The sequence below is a fragment of the Pongo abelii genome, chromosome 7 (genome assembly GCF_028885655.2).
Source record: "Pongo abelii isolate AG06213 chromosome 7, NHGRI_mPonAbe1-v2.0_pri, whole genome shotgun sequence".
Lineage (NCBI taxonomy): Eukaryota > Metazoa > Chordata > Mammalia > Primates > Hominidae > Pongo > Pongo abelii.
The window spans coordinates 83844141-83868991 of record NC_071992.2 but is presented as its reverse complement, the minus strand read 5'-3'; the positions used below and the strand labels follow the sequence as shown (position 1 = coordinate 83868991).

At 36.8% G+C, this 24851-nt stretch overlaps 1 protein-coding gene and 1 non-coding gene across 6 annotated transcripts in view; both read right to left on the bottom strand.

Moving 5' to 3' along the window:
- C7H8orf34 (chromosome 7 C8orf34 homolog) overlaps positions 1–24851 on the bottom strand; it is a 502481-nt gene that overhangs the window by 106577 nt on the left and 371053 nt on the right. For all 5 annotated transcript variants that reach the window (XM_024250722.3, XM_024250723.3, XM_024250724.3 and 2 more), the window contains 2 exon segments: positions 20914–20999; positions 8088–8164 (listed from right to left, as the gene is read on the bottom strand). In XM_024250722.3, coding sequence (XP_024106490.3) covers positions 8088–8164; positions 20914–20999 — 163 coding nt within the window.
- TRNAE-UUC (transfer RNA glutamic acid (anticodon UUC)) lies at positions 12706–12777 on the bottom strand. Its single transcript has one exon. It is a non-coding gene; the product is annotated as a tRNA-Glu (tRNA).

Genomic DNA, 24851 nt, shown 5'->3' with positions numbered 1-24851 from the left:
AGAAGAGGTAAAGATCTGGGAAAGAAGAAATGCAATAGAGGAATGAATCTCCAAGAAGACACAGTATTTGGCCTGAAAGTAGTATGTATGTTTCTGGAGAAAAGAAATAAAAGGCATTTGTGCAACTTGCATATTGAGAAATGTCATATGACTTCAGCAGATTGCCAAAGTTTCTTTAAGTCTTAGCAGGCAATGTTCATTGTGTATAATTGAATTCCTCTTTTAACATAATTCCCAAAAGCATCCAGGACTTATTATAAGAGGATTCCACTCTGCTAATTAACATTCAGTCAGTGAATAGAAATACAGGAGGGACTCTGCTGACTTAGGTACTGCATTGGCCAAATAAAAAAATTAAAAATTAACAAAAAGTAATTCATCTAATTCTTTCTTGTAAAAAGAAATTCATTTAGGAGCAATGCTCTTGCTGTCCAATCTTTCTGAAATTATACATCAGTTGTATGTGTTAGAGAAGATATATGCATAGATGCTTCATCTTCATGTTTTCCAATTATAGTTGTGAAAAGAGTATATTTGTATCTTATCCAAATTCATTATTTTTTAAGTTTCTATCCATGGGACCTTGGGAAATATAGCATATGTGAGAAATTTCAATGTCATACAATCAGATCCAAACTTCACTACTTGTGAGTAGAAGTAGAAAGAATCAGGAAGAGTGAAAAGGGTAAAAGCCATTCATTTGTTCCTACAGCAACAATAAACAGAATGCTGCATATACTAATCAACAAAACACAATGATATGGTTTGGCAGTGTCCCCACTGAAATCTCAACTTGAATTGTATCTCTCAGAGTTCCCACATGTTGTTGGAGGGATCCAGGGGGTGGTTATTGAAACATGGGGGCTGGTCTTTCCCATGCTATCCTTGTGATAGTGAATAAGTCTCTTGAGATCTGATGGGTTTATCAGAGGTTTCCACTTTTGCTTCTTCCTTATTTTCTCTTGCCACTGCCACGTAAGAAGTGCATTTCACCACCTGCTATCATTCTGTTCCCAGCCTTGGTTATGTTTTTATCAGCAGCGTGAAAATGGATTAATACAGTAAATTGGTACCAGTAGAGTGGGGCATTGCTGAAAAGATACCTGAAAATGTGGAAGCAACTTTGGAACTGGGTAGCAGGCAGAGGTTGGAACAGTTTGAAGGGCTCAGAAGAAGACAGGAAAATGTGGGAAAGTTTGGAACTTCCTAGACACTTGTTGAATGGCTTTGCCCAAAATGCTGATAGCAACATGGGAAATAAAATTCAGTGTGAGATGGTCTCAGATGGAGAAGAGGAACTTGTTGGGAACTGGAGCAAAGGTGACTCTTGTTATGCTTTAGCTAAGAGACTGGCAGCATTTTGCCCCTGCCCTAGAGATTTGTGGTACTTTGAACTTGAGAGAGATTATTTAGGGTATCTGGAGGAGGAAATTTCAAAGCAGCAAAGCATTCAAGATGTAACCTGGGTGCTGTTAAAGGCATTAAGTTTTATAAGAGAAGCAGAGCATAAAAGTTTGGAAAATTTTGCAGCCTGACTATGTGATAGAAAATAAAAACCCATTTTCTGGGGAGAAATTCAAGTTGGCTGCAGAAATTTGCATAAGTAGCAAGGATCCTAATGTTAATCCTCAAGACAAAATGTCTCCAGGCCATGTCAGAGAACTTCCCGGCAGTCCCTCCCATCACAGGCCCCACAGGCCCAGGAGGATGGGCTGGGCCCAGGGTCTCTATGCTGCGTGCAGCTTAGGGACTTGGTGCCCTGTGTCCCACCTGCTCCAGCCATGGCTGAAAGGGGCTGATGCACAGCTCAGGCTGAGGCTTCAGAGGGTGGAAGCCCCAAGCCTTTGCAGCTTTGTGGTGTTGAGCATGTGGGTGCACAGAAGTCAAGAACTGAGGTTTGGGAACTTCTGCCTAGATTTCAGAAGATATGTGGAAACGCCTGGATGCCTAGGCAAAAGTTTGCTGCAGGAGCAGGGCCTGCATGGAGAACCTCTTCTAGGGCAGTGCAGAAGGGAAATGTAGGGGTGGAGCCCCCCACAGAGTCCCTACTGGGGCACCACATAGTGGAGCTGTGAGAAGAGGGCCACGGTCCTCCAGATCCCAGAATGGTAGATCCACTGACAGCTTGCACCATGCTCCTGGAAAAGCCACAGCCACTCAACACCAGCCCATGAAAGCAGCCAGGAGAGAGGGTGTACCCTGCAAAGCCATAGGGGTGGAACTGCCCAAGACCATGGGAACCCACCTCTTACATCAGTGTGACTTGGATGTGAGACCTGGAGTCAAAGGAGATCATTTTGGAACTTTAAAATTTGACTGCCCCGCTGGATTTTGGACTTCCATGGCACCTGTAACCCCTTTGTTTTGACCAATTTCTCCCATTTGGAATAGCTGTATTTACCCAATATCTGTACCCCCATTGTATCTAGGAAGTAACTAGCTTGCTTTTGATTTTACAGGCTCATAGTCAGAAAGGACTTGCTTTGTCTCAGATGAGACTTTGGACTGTGGACCATTGGATTATTGCTGAAATTAGTTAAGACTTTGGGGGACTGCTGGGAAGGTGTGATGATTGGTTTTGAAATGTGAGGACATGAGATTTGGAGGGGCCAGGGGTGGAATGATATGGTTTGGCTGTGTCCTCACCCAAATCCCAACTTGAATTGTAAATCTCAGAATTTCCGTGTGTTGTGGGAGGGACCCAGGAGGAGGTTACTGAATCATGGGGGCCAATCTTTACTGTGCTATTCTCATGACAGTGAACAAGTCTCATGAGATCTGATGGGTTTATCAGGGGTTTCCGCTTTTGCTTCTTCCTCATTTTCTCTCTGCTGCCATGTAAGAAGTGTCTTTCACCTCCTGCCATGATTCTGAGCTCTCCCCACCCATGTGGAGCTGTAAGTCCTATTAAACCTCTTTTTCTTCCCAGCCTTGGGTATGTTTTATCAGCAGCGTGAAAATGAACTAATACACAAAACATCTGGCAAGATTAAAAATAATCAAATTTACCTCCAATCTAGCTCAGCAGACACTTTATCAAGATAATTCCAGAATTACCAGAGTCTCTAACTTTTGGATTAAGCTTGTCACAGATATTTTTTTCTTAGACATATACATTTTTCCCTTTTGCTTTCTTTCTCAGTAGTTTCCCCATCCCAGGACCTCTTTTCATACTGCTCTGGTTTCTCAGAGTCCTCCAATTCCGAAAAACCTTAGCAAGGCTTATCTCTTATGCTGAAATGTACGGATCCCTTTCTCTCATGAAAAACTACCCGTTCTGATCCAGTCCCCTCAAACTGTTGCTTTTCACTATCTACTTAATCCAGCGAATAATTCTACCTTTGATATTGGTGGCCAGGCATGGTGGCTCATGCCTGTAATCTCAGCACTTTGGGAGGCCGAGGCGGGCAGATCACTTGAGGCTAGGAGTTTAAGGCCAGCCTGAACAGCATGGTGAAACCTCATCTCTATTAAAAATACAAAAATTAGCTGGGTGTGGTGGCATGCGCCTGTAATCCCAGATACTAGGGAGCCAGAGCCACGAGCATTGCTTGAACCCAGGAGGCGGAGGTTGCAGTGAGCTGAGATCACACCACTGCACTCCAGCTTGGGTGACAGAGTGAGTCTCCAACTTAAAAAAATAATAAAATAAAATAAAAAATAAAGATATTGTCTACTGATAATAGCCTAATACTTATCCCCTTTTCATTACAGGCATTAACAGTGACTCAGTGCCTAAATACAAATTTGCAAATAAGTACCAATTGTATGGATCCCAACAAGTTCTATGAAAGACAGTTTGGGCACTGGGAACCATGAGTTTTTGTCCTGCCCTGTCTATGTGACCTGGGACAAATCACAAGATCTTCTGGAAGCTCAGTATGCTCATCTGAAGCTGAGTAAGCACTACTTCATAGCAAAGTGGTCAGGACAAAGTGATAAGCCACGGAAATGACAAAATTCAGACACCATTGGTATAAAATATGTGAAGCACTTAATAATTAAAAAGTGCTGTACAAATATGTGATATCATCCTAGTCAATTTTATGTATTTCCCCAAGTAGATAAAACTCTCCAGGAGGAGAATATACCAAAAGCATAACTTTTAGTAAACCCTGGGCATTTTAGGAAACCTTTTTTACAGAAGTCTTTTTAATTGTCTTTTCTACTTTAAGTAAGAAATGATGACCAGTTACATAAAATCTTATGAGAGTCAGATTATAATGAGCTAGTCATTGTTGACTAATGAATACAATAACTTAAAAAATTTACAAGGAAAAAAGAAAAAAATCAGTAAGATATTTACTGTCAATGGTCTTTCTTAATTATCTTCATCTTCCCTTTACTCCCATATGTTTATTTAATACTTTTACAGCAAAATAGATTTTTTAAGATAAAGGAAGCTCATTCCTGTAATCCCAGCACTTTAGTTGGCCAAGGAAGGAGGATTGCCTGAATCCAGGAGTTCAAGAGCAGCCTGGGCAACATAGCTAGATTCTGTCTCTACAAAAAAATAAAATTTTGCCAGGTGTGGTGGTGCACTCCTGTAGTCCCAGTTACCCAGGAGGCTGAGGTGCTGTGGTGGGAGGAATGCTGGAGCCCAGAAGGTCAAGGCTGCAGTGAGCTGTGATAGCACCACTGAATTCAGCCTGGGCAACAGAGCTAGACTCTGTCTCAAAAAAGAAAAAAAAATAAGAAAGCCATAGAAATTATGCAATCCAAAATCATTGATATTAAGTGTTCATCAATCATTGATCTAAAATAATGTAATATATTTATGAAGCTAAAAGGTCATAATCAATACCTGCCTGTTTGGTATTTTCTCTTCACGGTTGTCTTTTTGTTGGTTTACTAAATGGCTTTACCTGACAAATACAGTTTTAACCTGCATAGGCTGTATATATACCATGAGGCAGTCCAGAAAAGAGAGAGCAGAGAGGGAGAGGGAAATTCCAGAAGAACGACTTGCTTATTTGGAGGAGGATAAAACTTCAAATATAAATGTTGCCTCCATGTCACTTAAATATTCACAAAATATTCAAGAAATATTCCAAGCACATGGTAAGCCACTAGGAAAAAACAGTTTCCAAGAGTCTGTTCCCCACTTATTAATATACAATATTCAACATGGAAAGTTAGCAAATAGAGACAGCCTGTGTTGAAACTACCTTAAATGGTTTTCAACATTTGTGGCATATTTATATTTGTACAGGATATGACTCAAAATTTGCTTTGAAGTATTTTGTATTTCTTACGGTAATAAAGAAAAAGAGTTGCTTTGTTCCAATTCTTCGTAATATTTAGATAAAGTCACAATTTTCTTCTTGATTTACTAAAAATACTATGCCAAGAAATACTACAGAAGTATTTTTTAGGAAATCTACATCTAAAATATCATCATTTTAACAAAATTAACTTTTATTTTAACCCATGCTTTCCTCATAATAAAAGCAGCTACCATCTAGAAATTGTCTGCTTCAGGGTCCTGACATTCATTCATTTATTCATGTATTGTTTTATTCCACTTAATTCCAAAAAGATTTAAATGTGTAATATGATATTAACTGGAATCAGATAATTTTTAATGCAAAATCTAATGAATGTAAATAAAAACCAACAAAGTTGACCTATAACAAACTTTTGCACTGGGGAAGCATTATGTGAGCACAGTGGAAAAAAAGCAAAGATCTCTAAGAGTCCATTTGAAATCACTCATGAAAAGTTTGCTCAAATAAAGCTAATTTCTTTTTTCTTTGCATTTTTATGTATTATTAAGGAAGCCAAATACTATAGACAGGATATATCTTGATTGGCAAGAATGATTAGAAGAAGAATCTAATGGTATATGTTTAGGCTTGAGGGAGAAATATAGACTTTGTAGAATTCACAGCTGATAAACCTTTGCAAAAAGTGATGAACGACAGATTATCACAACCTGAAGGACAACATAACATCATGAGGTTACGGAGAAATACTAAAGTTCATAAGAGGCAGAACATTTCTTAAAAAATGAAATTAGTGCAACAGTAGGTTATAATCCCCAAATAATATTTGTTCCAACAACATACCTCATTGTACTCTATGTGAGAACATTATTTGGAACCGTTCCTAGATTTGGTTGTGGCATAATTCACATGTTATGGGGGACTTGGCAAACAAGGATATGTTCAGAGGAAGCATCAAGGTACTGAAACTTTTTGAAACTACACAATGTGAGCATTGGTTAAAAGAGTGGACTGTGTTTTAAGTCTCATTTGGGACATGCTGGTAGCTTCTAAAATCTGAACATCCGTTAATTGTAAAAAGGATTAGGTTTAAGCTATCACTCCACGAGTAGAACTAGGACCAATGTTTGTGAGGAACAGAAGACAATATCTAATAAACAGGAATAAACTGTTTCTAAAAGAAACAAAAAAGCACTAAAAATATTAAGGATGTACAGTAGAAGGAAAATTGACTATTCCCCAACTCCTGATATCACTGTTTTTTAACTTTCGGACCTTGGTTTAGTTCCTTAGCTTCTCTGAGTTTCTGTTTTCTTATCTATATGTTAGATATCCCTGCATTGAATAGAGGAGTGAAAATACCACAGTTGAAAATGCCAAGGTAAGAGATGGGAAATGCTGAACTGGATAGTTACCATGTTTTTTTTTATTTCTAAGATTTTACCATTTTATAGTAAAGGAAAATATAATAGTTTTCATCTTATGGTGAGGAATTATTGCTAAACTATGCATCCAACATACATATATATGTATGTGTGTGTTTCATATTATGGGCCTACTGTGTGTAGATACTCTTCTAGGGATGTGGAAGTGAAAAAAATGTACAAAAATTCTTGCCCTGGTAGACCTTATATTATAGCAGAAAGAAATGGACAGTAAAACAAATAAGTAAATTACATCACACAGTAGAAATCATAAGTACTGTATAAAAAAATAAAGAAGAGAAATGCAAAATTTTAAATAGGGTCGGGTAAAATAACATCTGAGCAAAGATACATTAATTTCATCAGTAATTTTAAAAATTAATTTTATTATGAAGTTCATTGGAAAACTTTGTGCCTTTTACCAAGTCCTATGATCTGAATAATGTTTTAAATCATGTAGTCTCATCACAGAGTGTTATGGGTTGAACTGTGTCCTCCTAAAATTTCATATATCGAATTCCTAGCCCAATTACCTCAGAATGTATTTGGAGATAAGGTCTTTAAGGAGGTAATTAAGTTAAAGGAGGTTATTAGGGAGGCCCTCATCCAATATCACTGGTGTTAAGTGATTAGGACACAGACATGTACAAAGGGAAGAAGCTGTGAAGACGCAGGGAGAAGACATTCATCTACAAGGTAAAAAGGGAGACCTCAGAAGCAAGCAGCCCTGCCAACACTTTGATCTTTGATTTCTGCCTCCAGAACTTTGAGAAAATAACTTTTTGTTATTTAAGTTACCCAGTCTTTGCTACTTTGTTACGGCAGCCCTAGAAAATTAATACAGAGAATATAGACACATACAAACCCAGTCCAAATACTACGTTTAAGATAATGCGATTACATTAATTATTTTTATAGAAACTAAAAATATTTTATGAACTTCAGAATTTATAAAAATTTTATTTTTATTTAGAATTTATATAGAATTTCAGGTTTTTTCTATTTATTCTTTTAACCTTAAATTGCATTAAAAATCTTAAACCTAATGGTTCTCTCCCAAAATATTGTATTGAAGATATATAGTTTAACAAACATATTACAAGCACTTCACTACTAAAAATAGCACAAGTCACATATAAACTTTCAGGATATGCAAAATATTTGTTTTACTACCAAGGTAAGTATAAACTTATTGAAGTTTAACATGGCAGCTCATAACCTTTTAGTGTGCTCACATGCACAAGCAAGGAGTTAATAACACCAGAACTTCACTTTTCCCATCTAGTTCAAGTCTTCTTCCCCAACAGTTGAAACAATTTAGAACAGCCTAATTAACCAGTAAGAAAGCTGGCTTTATTATATTTTATTTAGATTTTCCTACTAGTAATTTAAATTAGTTTTAGCAATTAAAAAAAAATAAGTCAATGAATATACTTACAGGTCCTGTTAGTTTAGATGCTTTCTCAAATTCATCACCCTCCTCCATTAGTGCTTCTTCAGTCCCAGGCAAGGAATCTATTTTTATTTTTAAAAAATGAATAAATTATACTCACATATTGCTTATTAATTCTCTGATATATAAACCTGTTATGAGAAGAATAAAATGACAGAATTGGTTGTTGAAAAAATCATAGTGTTTGTGAGTTAAAATAGAACGTGAAATAATATTTAGCTTAAAAACAACTTATGAAAAATGATAAGTATTTTTTATTTAGAAGGGCACAATAATGTCAGGAATGTGCAAGAGCCACAGTTATCTTAGTTATATGAATAAAGCAAGATATTTTGGCATATTATCTAGCTAATTGTTGGAACATAATTATATTTAAAGCCCTTTTTCTGTTTTATAATTTTATAATTATTTGTTTTATCTATCAATTGTCTCCTTTTGGGGGTTACACAATTTGAGTAATATTTTGTGCTCTCTCTTTTAGATGGAATGGAACATTCTGAAAAAAGTTCAGAGAAAGGTGCATATTACTAAATGGTGATCGGTTTTCCATTTCAACGTATGAAGAAAGAAGTTGCAATCAGCCTAAATTGAATATATTGAGCGGTGGGTGAGTAGTGGCTTTCAAATATGTGAAAACAATGATGCAACCTTCTTCATATGTCTTCTGACATTATAACAACCACCAGAACAGCAAGGATTTCTATGGGTTATAAAGAATTCTGTGATAGGGATAGGTAAATGGAGCAACTAGAAATAATCTATACTGAAGACTGTCAACTTCCTTAGTTGAGTTTGAACTCCTTCTTTTCAAATTTAAAAAAAAAATCAGTTAAGAGAAAGGTATTTTAAACCACTGGATTTAAAAATTAATTTCTTATATTTATTAATACTTGAGGGAGTCATATAAAGCCCTAAATATTTTCCTTTAGCTTTATGTACATATGGAGACAGATTTTTCTGTTGCATAAAATGTATACTCTGTAAAGAGAATTAGAGCATGAAATCTTTCAAACCCTTAATGGTCACTGAACAACAGGGAGACAATGGAAAGCTTAGCACAAATCCGTAATAAATCATAGCTTTTGAATCATGGAGCTTTCTCTATCTCTGATAACTCAGAATTTTACATTCAAGAAGACAAGTTTCTAAATTCTGGGGCACACAGTTTATGTAGATGTAAATGTGGATTTTGTTTTAGAACACAGAATACCTTCCACCATAGAACTGACTTTGGGAGAGACACATCATTCTCAAGTTATAGGTGAATTTAAAGATTTTACTTACTACCTTTCCTAACAGAGCATAGATATTAAAAATAAGCAAGTTTTAGTGGATAAAATCAGGAGAATTATACCAAATGCAAAACTATTAATCCACTTGTAAAGAATACTTGAAGCTCTAGCTCCCAAAACCCAATTGTAAAGGTGACAATAAATTTGTTAAATTAGGATGTAAATTAAGCATAATTTAAGTCCTCCAAAACTGAATTATATTCTGCAGAATGGTGAGCAAATGCTACTATAATTTTAGTATTCACTCAGTATGTTTCTCGTTTTGTTTGTGTATTGAAGTTCTTATTTCAGTAATCTATTGACTTAATAAATAAATAACATTAAAATGTTCTATTCTACATTGCACAGCAAATTATTTTCATATATAGGACAGTAAAATCCACCTTCTCACGGATTTGCTAATTTTTTTAAAGTTAGAAATACTATAAATAAGTTCTCAAGCTCTTCTCCACGAGTAGTTAGTGGTTTTTAAGAGATGTCATTCTGCTTGATTATTTATGTATTTATTCTTTCATTCATACATTTATTGTATTTGTATATTTGTGTATCCATTTATTCAACAAATACTATATGGCAAGCACTGCATTAGGTGCTTTTAAAGAAGTTGAATATTTTCTATGACACTTTCTTTCATGAAATTTACTTGAACACATTTACAGGGCAGTATTAACTTTTTAACAAAGATGAACATTTATAAAGTGAAAGTATTAGTAACTTTGTATGATTTACGTTTTGTTTGGTTTCATTTTTGTTGAATTCTCCCTGGTCATTGGTACCATATCCAGAAATATCTATAATACAGTAATGCCCATTGAGCTTAGGATGAAGGGACAACTATAAGTACTGCCAGAACATTTGAGAGTTTACATAACTACCATTTTTAAAAGTTATGAAGTCAAATGGATACTGCCAAATAGCCCAAATCTAATAATAGGGTACCAAGCTAACAAGCTAGTAGGGACCAGAGACACCATGAAAGTAAAACCCTAGTGTTTAATGCTTAGAGCAGTAAATGCCGTTGTTTATGTGTTCTGAGTGCATCACTCATTAACAGTAACAGGTGAGTATATATGTGCAAGCTATTTTGCTCTGTCTATTCCAGAGCAATTTCTTTTATATATGATTTTCAAATGTGAGTAATTTTTTTTAGCTATTTAAAATCACCTATGGGTGGGTGGGAAATGAGTCCCTAAATTTGTCAAATATTACAGTTTATCTTATATCCTCATTTTAGAGAAGAAGAAACTGAAGCATGGAAAGATAAAGTAATTTTACCAGAAACCTAATAATCTGTGGCAGGAGTAGGACTAGAAATTCAGCCTGTGTGGTTGATTGGACACATTGGTGGGAACCTCAAAATCTGTAGTTTATTGCAGTGCTTAGCTACATTCAACTTTTTTCAGTCATTATTTTTACTTTTGCTGCTTGTGTCACAACAGACTTTTTTATGCACAGTTATACCAATTTATAGAAATATTTACCCTTCCTGAGCCAAGTTCAATGTGGATGCACAGTTGACATAAACTCACAATAGCACTTTTGGATACTATTCAATTATTGAATCTAGTCATTTGACTAACTTAAGTAGAAAAGAATGTACTAAATCAGAAACTCATATTCTGGAATTTGCAGATTAGGTATACTAATAACTGAATGTGAAGAATGCAGGATTAGGCATTTCAAGAAAGGAGCTTAAAGTATAATCTGCAACACATTATTGATATATTATTTAATTTCCCAGGAAATTTGAGTCCTTGTAATACTCAGTAATTATGTAAATGAGATTTTGAAGGATATATACAGATAAAGATTGGTAGGTTGGAGTTATTTTGATAAAATTTTAAAAATTAATGGCAACTAATTAAATAGTATCTGTCTTGTGCCTGGTTTTGTACTGGGCATGATGGGTAACATAAGAAAACTTCAAGAAGCATATAATCCAATGGAAGTAGGAGAAACAAACACAGAAGAAGCAATTCAAAGACAATTTGGAAATGAGAGAAAGAAAACATCAGAGAGATTTTACATGATCTTAGAGCAGGTGATCTAAATAGGCAGAGAAGGGAGGGAAAAGGCCTTATTGCTAGTCAGGGAAGGATGGCGTAAGTGAAGGTACACATGCAAGAATATCTATGAGCAGAAACCAGGCTGACTCCAGAAGCTATGCGAGTGTCGACGAATGGCCAGCCTGGGGTTTCCATGTTGCTAGTGACACATTACTCAATGTTCATTGTCAGGGTTAAAGGTCTATCATAAGAACATGCCATGTCATCACCATTATAATAGATTTGAGTATGCATTAACTATGGTCATTTCTTTCTATTATGCTACATTAACATTGGTTTATGTTCCCTTGGCAGTTTTTTTTAATATTTATTACCTAATATTTGACTTATAAAAATACAACATCTGTAAAACATTTATATAAATATAACATGTAAAATATATCACATCTATTAGTATATATGATCTATTTAAATTACAAATTACAAACACCCCAAACCTACCACTTAATAATTAGGGCATTTTCAATAACCTTCATATATCTGTGGGCTCTTTCCTTATCCCATCACCCAGGCTCCTCTTACCCTTGAGAATAACCAATATTTCCAACCCAAATGTCCAACAATGATAGACTGGATTAAGAAAATGTGGCACATATACACCATGGAATACTATGCAGCCATAAAAAATGATGAGTTCATGTCCTTTGTAGGGACATGGATGAAGCTGGAAACCATCATTCTCAGCAAACTATCGCAAGGGCAAAAAACCAAACACCGCATGTTCTCACTCATAGGTGGGAATTGAACAATGAGAACACATGGACACAGGAAGGGGAACATCACAGACCAGGGACTGTTGTGGGTTGGGGGGAGAGGGGAGGGATAGCATTAGGAGATGTACCTAATGCTAAATGACGAGTTAATGGGTGCAGCACACCAACATGGCACATGTATACATATATAACAAACCTGCACGTTGTGCACATGTACCCTAAAACTTAAAGTATAATAATAATAAAAAATGAAAAATAAATAAATGTTAAAAAAAAGAGAATAACCAATATTTTGTGTTTGTCATTTCTTTTTTTTTTTTTTTTTTTGAGACAGAGTCTCGCCCTGTCACCCAGGCTGTAGTGCAGTGGCACGATCTTGGCTCACTGCAAGCTCCGCCTTCTGGGTTCACGCCATTCTCCTGCTTCAGCCTCGCAAGTAGCTGGGACTACAGGTGCCCGCCACTGCACCCAGCTAATATTTTGTATTTTTAGTAGAGATGGGGTTTCACCGCACCTGGCAGAAATCTTTGCATTCCCACACCGGGAGTCGAACCCGGGCCACCTGGGTGAAAACCAGGAATCCTAACCGCTAGACCATGTGGGAGACGACTCCTGTCTTTAAATATGGTTTTCTCACTTATGTTTTCCTAAAGAACATATTTAGATTTGCTTTTTGGAGCTTTATAAAAATGGCATTCTGTGACTTGCTTTTGTTCAAGAAGCATTAGGCTTTTAAGACTCATTTAATGGTGAGCTGCTATACCAGAGTGGGAGAACCAACTGCCATTTCAGTTTGGCTGCTTGAAATCAGCCATGGTGGGAGCGTTCACACCATAGAAATCCTCAATCTCTACAAATCAGGGCTTCCTTTTTTCAGGAAAACAATTGTTGTACATTTACACGGTAGAAATCTGAATGCCGTTCAACTACATACAGGGGATCTATTTGTAAGTCACTGATGTTATCCATCACCTGTATGTAGTTGAAAGGCATTCAGGTTTCTACCGCATAAAATAATTTCACAATTTATCCATTTCCCTGTCCATGAACATACTAAAAAGGGTTGTTCATATTTCATGCTATATGAAACTTATTCCTCTAAGGCATTTACCTAGAAATGGAGTTTCTAGGTTTTATATTATATAAATGCTCAAGATTTTAAGATAATGGAAAACTTTTTCAAAACTCATATACCTGCAGTATACGAGTTTCTTTTCGTCTATGACTTCACCAGCACTTAGTTTTGTCAGCTTTCTTAGTTAATGCCAATCAAAAGGTTGTAAAAGAAAAAGGATCGTATCTCTCCATGGTCTTAATTTGCTTTTCCCTGATCACTAAGGTGATTTAAGTATTTTTCATCTGCTTGTTGGCCTTTTGTGTTTCCTCTCTGTAAAATGTATATTCATACTTGTTACTTATTTTTCTGTTGATGTGTTGATTTTTTATTTATTAAATTGTAGGTGTTCATCATATTCTGAATATTAATCTTTGATCAGTGACAATTACATTGCAAATATGTTTCCCTATTTGTCGCTTTTCTTTGGACATCTTTTTTTTAATTTTTCATTTTTTAATAGGTTTTTGGGGAAAAGGTGGTGTTTGGTTACATGAATAAGTTATTTAATGGTGATTTCTGAGATTTTGGTGCACCCATCACTGGAGCAGTGTACACTGTACCCAATGTGTAGTCTTTTATCCTTCGCCACCCCCACCTTTTCCCCCAAGTCCCCAAATTCCAATATATCATTCTTGTGCCTTTTCGTCCTCATAGCTTAGATCCCACATATGGGTGAGAACATATGATATTTGGTTTTCCATTCCTGAGTCACTCCCCTTAGAATAATAGTCTCCAATTCTGTCCAGGTTGCTGTAAATGCCATTATTTTGTTCCTTTTTTAAAGTTGAGTAGTATTCCATGGTGTATATATATCACATTTTCTTTATCTACTCATTGATTGATGAGCATTTGGGCTGGTTCCATATTTTTGCAATTGCAAATTATGCTGCTATAAACATTTATGTGCAAATATCTTTTTCGTATAATGACTTCTTTTCATCTGGATAGATACCTAGTAACAGGATTGCTGGATCAAACAGCAGATCTTCTTTTAGTTCTTTAAGGAATCTCCACACTGTTTTCCAGAGTGGTTGTACTGGTTTACGTCCCCACCAACAGTGTAAAAGTGTTCCTTTTTCACCACATCCACACTAAGATCTATTTTTTTTTTATTTTTTATAGTAAAAAAATAAAAATGGCCATAGTAGGCCATTCTTGCAGGAGTGAGGTGGTATCACATTGTGGTTTCTATTTGCATTTCCCTGATCATTAGTGATGTTGAGCATTTTTCCATATGCTTTTTGGCCACTCATGTATCCTCTTTTGAGAAATGTCTATTCGTGTCCTTAGCCTGCTTTTTGATAGGATTGTTAGTTTTTTTCTTGCTGATTTGAGTTCTTTGTATTATAGATTCTGGATATTAGTCCTTTGTCAGAAGTATAGATCACGAAGAATTTCTCCCACTCTGTGCGTTTTCTGTTTACTCTGTTGATTATTTCTTTGGCTGTGCAGAAGCTTTTTAGTTCAATGAAGTCCCATCTATTTATCTTTGTTTATGTTTCACTTGCTTTTGGGTTCTTGGTCATGATGTCTTTAAGCTAATGTCTGGAAGGGTTTTTCTGATATTATCTTCTAGAACTTTTATGGTTTCAGGTCTTAGATTTAAGTCCTTGATCCATTTTGAGTTGATTTTTGTATAAGATGAGAGATGAGGATCCAGTTTCGTTCTTCTACATGTGGCTTGCCAATTATCCCAGCACCATTTATTGAATAGGGTGTCCCTTCTCCACTTTATGTTTTTCTTTGCTTTGTCAAAGATCAGTTGGCTGTAAGTATTTGGGTTTATTTCTGGGTTCTCTATTCTGTCCCAGTGGTCTATGTGCCTATTTTTATAATAGTACTATGCTGTTTTGGTAACTGTGGCCTTATAGTATAGTTTGAACTCAGGTAGTGTGATGTCTCCAGATTTGTTCTTTTCACCTAGGATAGCTTTGGCTATGCAGGCTCTTTTTTGGTTCCATATGAATTTTAGGATTGTCTTTTCTAGTTCTGTGAAGAATGATGGTGATATTTTGATGGGAATTTCACTGAATTTTTAGATTGATCTTGGCAGTGTGGTCATTCTCACAATATTGATTCTACCCATCCATGAGTATGGAAAGTGTTTCCATTTGTTTGTGTTGTCTATAATTTCTTTCAGCAGTGTTTTGTGGTTTTCCTTGTAGAGGTCTTTCACGTCCTTGTTTAGTTATATTCCTAAGTATTTTTTTTTACAGCTATTATGAAAAGGGTTGAGTTCTTGATTTGATTCTCCAGCTTGGTCTCTGTTGGTGTACAGCAGAGTTACTGATATGCGTACATTAATTTTGTATCCTGAAACTTTGCTGAATTCATTTACTAGTTCTAGGAGCTTTTTGGATGAGTCTTTAGAGTTTTCCAGGTATACAATCACATCATCAGCAAACAGTGACAGTTTGACTTCCTCTGGATGCCCTTTATTCCTTCTCTTGTCTGACTGCTCTGGCTAGGACTTCCAGTACTATGTGAATAGAAGTGGTGAAAGTAGGCATCTTTGTCTTCTTCCAGTCTCAGGGAGAATGCTTTAAATTTTTCCCTGTTCAGTATAATGTTGGCCGTGGGTTTGTCATAGATGGCTTTTTTTACCTTAAGGTATGAACCTTCTATATCAATTTTGCTGAGGGTTTTAATCTTAAAAGGATGCTGGATTTTGTCAGATGCTTTTTCTGCCTTTACTGAGATGATTATGTGAATTTGTTGTTAATTCTGTTTATGTGGTACGCTATATTTATTGACTTGCATATGTTAAACCATCCCTGAATCCCTGGTATGAAACCCACTTGATCATGGTGGATTATCTTTTTGATATTCTGCTGGATTTGGTTTACTAGTATTTTGTGAGGATGTTTGCATGTATGTTCATCAAGGATACTAGTCTGTAGTTTTCTTTTTGTGTTATGTCCTTCCCTGGTTTTGGCATTAGGGTAATATTGGCTTCATGAAATGATTTAGAAAGGATTACCCTTTTCTCTATCTTTTGAAATAGTGCCAATTTGAATTGTCTGATAGAATTCAGCTGTGGATTCATCTGGTCCCTAACTTATTTTTGTTGGCAATTTTTTTTATTACCATTTCAATCTCACTGCTTGTTATGGGTCTGTTCAGAGATTCTGTATCTTCCTGGTTTAATCTAGGAGGGTTGTATATTTCCAGGAATTTATCCATCTCCTCTAGGTTTTCCAGTTTATGTGTGTAAAGGTGTTCATAGTAGCCTTGAATAATCTTTTGTGTTTCTGTGGTATCAGCAGTAATATCTCCTGTTTCATTTCTAATTTAGCTTGTTTGCATCGTCTCTCTTCTTTTCTTGGTTAATCTTGCTATATTTATCTTTTCAAAAACCAGTTCTTTGTTTCATCTGTCTTTTGTATTTTTTTTGTTCTTTCAATTTCTTTTAGTTCTCCTCTGATCTTCGTTATCTCTTTTCTTCTTCTGGGATGGATAGTTCTTGTTTCTCCAGTTCCAGGAGGTAGGAGGTATGACCTTAGATTATCTATTTGTGCTCTTTCAGACTTCTTGATATAGGCATTTAGTGCTATGAACTTTCCTCTTAGTGCTACTTTTACTGTATCCCAGAGGTTTCGATAGGTTGTGTTACTATTATCGTTCAGTTCAAAGAACTTTTTAATTTCCATCTTGATTTCCTTGTTGACCCAGTGATCATTGAGGAGCAGGTTATTTAATTTCCATGTATTTGCATGGTTTTGTGGCTTCCTTTTGGAGTTGATTTCCAATTTTATTCCAGTGTGGTCTGAAAGAGTACTTGATATAATTTTGATTTTCTTAAATTTACTGATACTTGTTGTATGGCCTATCATATGGTCTATTTTGGGGAATATTTCATGTGCTGATGAATAGAATGTATATTCTGCAGTTGTTGGGTAGACTGTTTTGTAAATATCTGTCAAGTTTAGGTCTATTGTTTCTTTGTTGACTTTCTGTCTTGATGACCTGTCTAGTGCTGTCAGTGGGGTATTAAAGTCCCCCACTATTACTGTTTGGCTAGCTATCTCATTTCTTAGATCTAGTGGTAACTGTTTTATAAATTTGGGAGCTCCAGTATTTGGCACATATATATTTAGGATTGTGATATTTTCCTGTTGAACTAGTCCTTTTAACATTATATAATGTTCCACTTTGTTTATTTTTAACTGCTGTTGCTTTAAAGTTTGTTTTGTCTGATACAAAAATACCTACTCCTGCTCGCTTTTGGTCTCCATTTGCATGGAATACCTTTTTCTACCCCTTTACCTTAAGTTTACATGAGTCCTTGTGTGTTGGGTGAGTCTCCTGAAGACAGCAGAAACTTGGTTGGTGAATTCTTATCCATTTTGCCATTCTGTATATTTTAAGTGGAGCATTTAAGACATTTACATTCAATGTTAGTATAGAGATGTGAGGTAGTATTCTATTCATTGTGCTATTTGTTGCCTGAATACCCAAGTTTTTTTTCATTGTGTTATTGTTATATAGGTCCTGTGAGATTTATGCTTTAAGGAGGTTCTACTTTGGTGTACTTCAGGATTTAGAGCTCCTTTTAGAAATTCTTGCAGTGCTGACTTGGGAGTGACACATTCTTTCAGCATTTATTTGTCTCGAAAATACTGTATCTTTCCTTCATTTATGAAGCTTAGTTTCTCTGAATATAACATTCTTGGGTAATAATTGTTTTGTTTAAGGAGGCTAAAAATGGGTCCCCAATCCTTTCTGCCTTGTAGGGTTTCTGCTGAGAAATCTGCTGTTAATCTGATAGGTTTTCCTTTTTAGGTTACCTGATGCTTTTGCCTCACAACTCTTAAGATTTTTTCCTTCGTCTTGACTTAGATAACCTGATGACTATGTGTGCAGGTAATGATCTTTTTGCAATGAATTTCCCAGGTGTTCTTTCAGCTTCTTGTATTTGGAGTTCTAGATCTCTAGCAAGGCCAGGGAAGTTTTCCTCAATTATCCCCTCAAATATGTTTTCTAAGCTTTTAGATTTCTCTTCTTCTTCAGGAACACCAACTATTCTTAGGTTTGGACATGTAACACAGTCCCAAACTTCTTGGAGGCTTTGTTCATTGGAGGCTTTGTTCATGTTTTTAAAATTATTTTTTCTTTGTCTTTGATAGATTGGGTTAATTGAAAAGCCTTGTCTTTGAGCTCTGGAGTTCTTTCTTCTGCTTGTTTAATTTGATTGCTGATACTTTCCAGTGTATTTTGCATTTCTCTAAGTGTGTCCTAGATTGCCAGAAGTTCTGATTATTTTTTATTTATGCTACTTATTTCACTGAGGAATTTTCCTTTCATATCCTGAATTATGTTTTTGATTTATGTAAGTTGGACTCACCTTTCTGTGATGCCTGCTTGATTAGCTTAATATTCAACTTTCTGAATTCTTTTTCTGGCAATTCAGATTTCCTCTTGACTTGGATCCATTGCTTGTGAGCTCGTATGATCTTTTGGGGTGTTAAAGAACCTCATTTTCTCATATTACCAGAATTGTTTTACTGGTTCCTTCTAATTTGTGCAGACTATGTTAGAAGGAAGGTGTAGGATTCAAGAACTGCTGTTCAGATTCTTTTGTCCCTTAGTGTGTTCCCTTGATGTTGTGTTCTCCCCCTTCCCCTAGGAATGAGGCTTCCTGAGAGCTGAACTGTAGTGATTGTTTTTACTCTTCTGGGTCTAGCCATCCAGTGGAGCTACTGGGCTCTGGGCTGGTACTGGGGAGTGTCTGCAAAGAGTCCTGTGATGTGATCAGTTTTCAGGTCTTGCAGCTGTGGATACCAGTACCTTCCCCGGAGGAAGCAGCAGGGGAATGAAGTGGACTCTGTAAGGGACTTTGGTTATGTTTTTGTTTAGTGTGCTGGTTTTGTGTTCGTTGGCCTCCAGCCAGGAAGTAGTGCTTTCAAGAGCGCGTTGGCCCTATGAGGAGGATGCAAACTTGTCCTAGGAACACCTGGTTAAGTATTCAGGTTTCTCAGGTGGTGGGCAGGGCCATAGAGCTCCCAAGAAATTATGCCCTTTGTCTTTGGCTACCACAGCAGGTAAAGAAAGACCACCAGGTGGGAGCAGAGATAGGTGCGTCTGAGCTCAGCCTTTTCTTGTGTGGGGCTTACTGTTTCTGCTGTGGTGGATGGGGGTGTGGTTCTCAGTCCAATGGAGTTATATTCCCAGGGAGATTATGGCTGCCTCTGCTGAGTCATGCAGGTCGCCAAATAAGTCGGGGAAAGCCAGCAGTCACAGGCTTCACCCAGCTCCAAGGCAGCCCATAGTCCTAAAGGCTGGTCTCACACCCACCATGCCCCCTCAACAGCAATGAGTTTATTTCCAGGCAGCAAGTGACCAGGACTGAGAACTTGCCCCAGACCATGAGCCTCCTCATCTAGAAAGCAAAAAGACTAACAAATTTTCGCATCTCAGGGAGCCTGCAGTGGTGATCCATTTCCTTCAAATAGTCTGTGGATTCTCTCAGCTTTCCTGGAGATTCGCAGCTGTTCCTGCAGTGCTTCTTGGAGCAAAAGTTCATGATGTGAGTTTCCACATGCTGCTCTGTCTGTCCGAGTGGGAGCTGCAATCTAGTCCTGCATCCTGTCCACCATCTTAATCCTGAGCTTCTTTGGGCATCTTTTGATAAACAGGAGTTTTTAATTTTCTACAACTGAATGTTTCAATGATTTCTTTTATGGCTGGAGACGTTTTTGTCCTGTTGAAGATGTCCTTCTCAATCCAGGTGTAAGAAAAATACTTTCCTAAAGTTTATCTTCTAACTATTCAGGTTGAATGTATGGACTGTGTTTTGCTATTATGCTGACTGATGAAGACGTGATGTACCTTAGATGGCATTGGAGTGGCATTATCTGTACTTATTTACATATACAACAAACATTTTGAGTTGCTCTGATATTAAGTTTGTTTGCTAAGTTAAGGAATTTCCATTTTGTATTATAGAAAATGGAAATGAAATAAGCAGCTTTATTTTCAGAAAAACAATGAACCAAAGAGGGGTGAGATAGTCCGAGGTGGGCCAAGCAGGGAGTTGATGGAGAAAGAGGGAAAACACATAGACCAGGCAGTATTAGGGCAAATACAAAGGAGGCTGACTCAGGGAGGAAATTCTGAAGTGACATTAACATAATTGGAGACCAATTTAATACAGGGCTGGGAGAGAGGGAGTATGATATTGTCAAGTATGATATTGACATTTCTGCCCAAGAAGAATGACTGGATCAATGACATGAGAATGGGAGCAGCAGGTATAGCAAGTGACAAGGGGCAGAGAACAGTTCCATTTTCTAGAAATCCAGCTGACGATGTGGATTTCTAAAGACAAGTTTGAATTAGTGACATAGTTTAGGGAGTAGCCAACTTATAGTTGATCTGTTTGGACCTTAAACAGAACAAGCCTAAAGGGATTACTCCTCAGAATCCACACTTCTCAATTCCTTCTCTCTTTTGCTCTTATCCTGACAAAAACAGCCCCAAGGAGTGTGCCAGTGGTAGATATCTGACCTGCAGCTGCAGTGAATTCATGCAAGGTAAGATGTTTGGTTTAGTTTTTTTCCTTTACTTCTTTAATCTTTAAGTGCCACTAGAGCTGCAATAAATATTGTTGGACTTAAAACTTACCAAATGAATCTGGGATTTTTTCATCTGGAGAATGGAGTATTGGTAGTGACTCTTCTGTCCTTTCTTCCAGGTTGTCTCCTTGAAGCCTAAATAATTAAGAATGATCATTGAAACATCTCATAATGTTAAATTGTGAAATGTGAACTCTGCACCATGGGGGACATGGCTGTGAACTTCTAGATTCTAAACTCAGATATGCATGTTCAAAATAGAAATACAAGTTCACTAAAGCCATTTTAATATAGGATTTTTGCTGTTATAACCATTAAGGAAAAGTCTTATATATTTCCTGTTACATACATGCCAGGATTTATCTAGGTAGAATCTGCTTTTCTTCTCAGCCTGACCATAGAAAGGTTTAGAAGCATGTATTTTCACTTAAATACCAATGGGGATTTGAGTGGAAGGAAAACAAGAGGCCAACACAGTGTGCTCACCTAACATCAGGGTCTGGGCGTCATAAAAGGGTTTTCTTGATTCCACTGAGGTTTATCAAACACAATCTTCCAAAACAACCAACCTAAGCTTCAAGGCCTGTGGGTCGAGATATATCTCAGCAGTGGAGGTAAAGTTTCCTAATATGTGACTGCCCAGACTTCTCATAGACACTGAGCCTTCCTCAGGAGAGAACAATAAATACAGGCATAATTTATAACTATACTGGCTTCAAATGTTATACTGTTATATAAGTTGTAATTTTTATAAATGTCATAATTCTCAGCCATTTTATATCTTTGCTTTTATATACCACAGCAGAATCTCATATAATTTGCTTTTTGACTTTTACAAATTCAAACATATATGCACATCTCTTGATCTTTTGTATACTTACAAACAATGTAAATTATATGTGCACCATAATTTTTATAATATTAAATTCTGCACATCCCTCTATTATACATTTATACTTACTTATTACCTTCTGTATATGAAGTCACATTTACTGTATTGTATAAGAAAATTAAAGAATTCTCAAGGGGAATTTCCTGAAAGTTGTAGCATTTTTTGCCAAGCTTTGTATGGTTGTGTACTTTTAATTAATTTTTTTAAATTTTTCTTTGGAAAAAGACCACTTTTAAATAAATAAATTAGCTACATATTTTTCAAATATTCTCTGCTATTTCCTTTTTATTGTATTCACTTTGGATAAACAATTTTAATATTCAGCAATATCAAATATTCTGTTTTGAGCTCTCTTTTTCCAGGACCATTCTATCAAAATCATATCAAAGAGAGAAGGTACAGAGGTGCATTAAATATTTAAAGGTATAAGTAAAAATTATTATTGAAAATTCACAATGAGCTCCAACACATTGGGATATTTAACATTAAGTTAAAACCCTAGGCCAGGTGTGGTGGCTCACTCCTGTAATCTCAGCACTTTGGGAGGCTAAGGCAGGTGGATCACTTGAGGCCAGGAGTTCGAGTCTGCAGTGAGCCATGATCACGCCACTGCACTCCAACTGGGGTGACAGAGTGAGCCCGTCTCTAAAAAAAGTAAATTTTTTTAATCCTAAAAAGAAAATAAATCTGCAACAAAGACAGAAAGAAGCAAGGTCTAAAAATAGTGCTGTAATGTTTGTTTGCTTGTTGTATGCATCAATAAAACAAAATATTTATTTAGCACTTATTAATATGCTCAAGCATAAGCCAAATGTCATAGAGATGCAAAGAAATTATAACTGTCCCTGATAGGCTTTAATATAGCTCAGTTGAAGAGACCAATGGCTATGGATTAAAAACTCAACAAATTGGGTGGCCTTGCAGCTGGCTCATCCTTGTCCGCACAGTGCTCTCCAGATACCTTAAGAGCTGAGTTTACCGTGACTTGGCACCAATTCCATTGCGGAATGCTTCACAGCCCTGCCATCCTCGAGTACTCTGCCAATGTTTCCCAAGCTGTAATCCACACAGCACCACTTCTGTAAGAGGTTAATGGGTGCTGTGCAAACAAGGGGTGTGTGGGCAAGTCCGGGAAATACAGTCTAAATAAAAGTTAAATTGTTTTTTGTTTGTTTACCATAAGAGTTTTACTCATACTCCCAAAGCTTTTTGCTTTGCTTTCTAAAACCCCTTTTCCATATTGAACAAACTCCCTTATATTTTCAGCCCCCAAACAGAATGTTGGCTGCTTCTCCTTTTCATATTGGAAAGTCTCCCCTAAGAATATCACATCCCTTTTCTCTAAGGGTCTTCCAGTACCTCCTCTCCCAGGGAGGCTGCCTGACCCACCAAACCGAGATAGCACAGGATTATATATAACTTTCTTCTCTCTGCCTGCAACAACTTGGGTCAGGCTCAGAGTTGAAGTTTCTTCTTCAACTCAAGTGTTATTTTTATCCTGAGTGATTTTGATATTCATGTGTATCTACCTGCTAATCTTAAAGTCCCTTGACCTCCTCACATTTGGAGATCTTCCCTTCCACTTCACCTTCCTTGACCCAAGGACAGACAACTTGGAATTGCTTCATGGCAGAAATCTGTAAGTCCAGTGTTCTGGTTTCCAAAAACAAATTCACCTCCTTCAGACTCTTTCACAGTGTCACTCTCATTAACACTTTCTACTCAACCAAATATTAACAAATCTCCATTTCCCTCTTCTTTCTCCTGGGTATCAGGGAGTGTCCCCTCGTGCTTCCTTGCCTTCCCTGCTCAGTTGGGACTCATTGTCTCAGCTCCTCTGCACCCCTGTCCTCTGTCACTCCTGCAAAGGCAGACTCCAAACCTATATTAACGCACCATTTTCCCGCACATGTGCCACTGAACAATAATCGAGAAAATCATCATTCTAGGATTGGTGACTATAAATCAGTGGTCTCTAACTTTAAACTTGAACTTCTTGATTGTCTTTCTTTTTTCAATTCCTTTCAAAGTATTTTCAAAATACTTTCTGTGTCACCCAAAACAATTATGTCATCAGGAGTACAAACCTCATCTTGCCCTCACACACCACCTCCAGAATTATCTTCACCCTGATCTGTATCCACTACCTTTCCAATGCACAGAGCGCAAGAGGCCCTATCTCCTGTGTAAGGCTGAGACTATCCATTATGCTGGAAAGATTTGGATCTTAATGTCTCATCAACCTATTTTATCTACCATCACCCCACCACCAGTATTTTTTCTGTTTTTTTTTCCACTATCATTTCCCACAGCATATGAACAAGCTCACTTCAGTCTTTAAAAAAAAAAAACTCACAAAAATAAAATACCTCCCTTAATTATATAAAATAACTAGCTGTTTCCCTTTCATGTTCAATCTTCTCTGAGCCAAACTCTCATATTCTTCATTCAATGCCTTTACGTCCACAGTTTTTATTCACTCCTCAACCTGTTTTAATTTGGTTTGTGCCTCTACCACTGAGAAAACAGCTTATGCTGACTGCCTGACCTCCTAATTGCCTTGCACAATGGGAAATTTGCAGCTGTTGTCTTTATTTGACCTTGTGTTAACATCTATTTTTTCTTAAGGCTGTCATAGCTTTTCTTCTGTGGCCCTTCTCTCTCCTGCATATCTGACTACCATTTCTCAGTCTCTTTTAAAGGCTTTCTCTCTTTGTAAACCCATAAATATTATATTTTCCCTCAGCACTATCCAAAGCCCTCCTTTTCCCATTCTAGTCATCCACCTGAATCATCTCATCCACTTTGATAGTTTTATTAAGTTCATATAGGTTGAGATATTTTAAATCTTAATCTTAAACCATCAGCTCAAGATTGGCGTACCCAAATTCTTATAGGACATATTACTTGTATGCAAGATAAGCACCTCAAAGGCAACATGTCCAAAAGCAAACTCATCTTCCGAATCACTCTGCCTCTCATTGCACATGGCTAAGCAATCTGTCTTGTTGATTCTACTTCTTAAAGAAATGTCTTGAATCCATCACTTCTTTATAGTACCACCATAGTGTGATTTCTCATCTTGATTTGTCTGG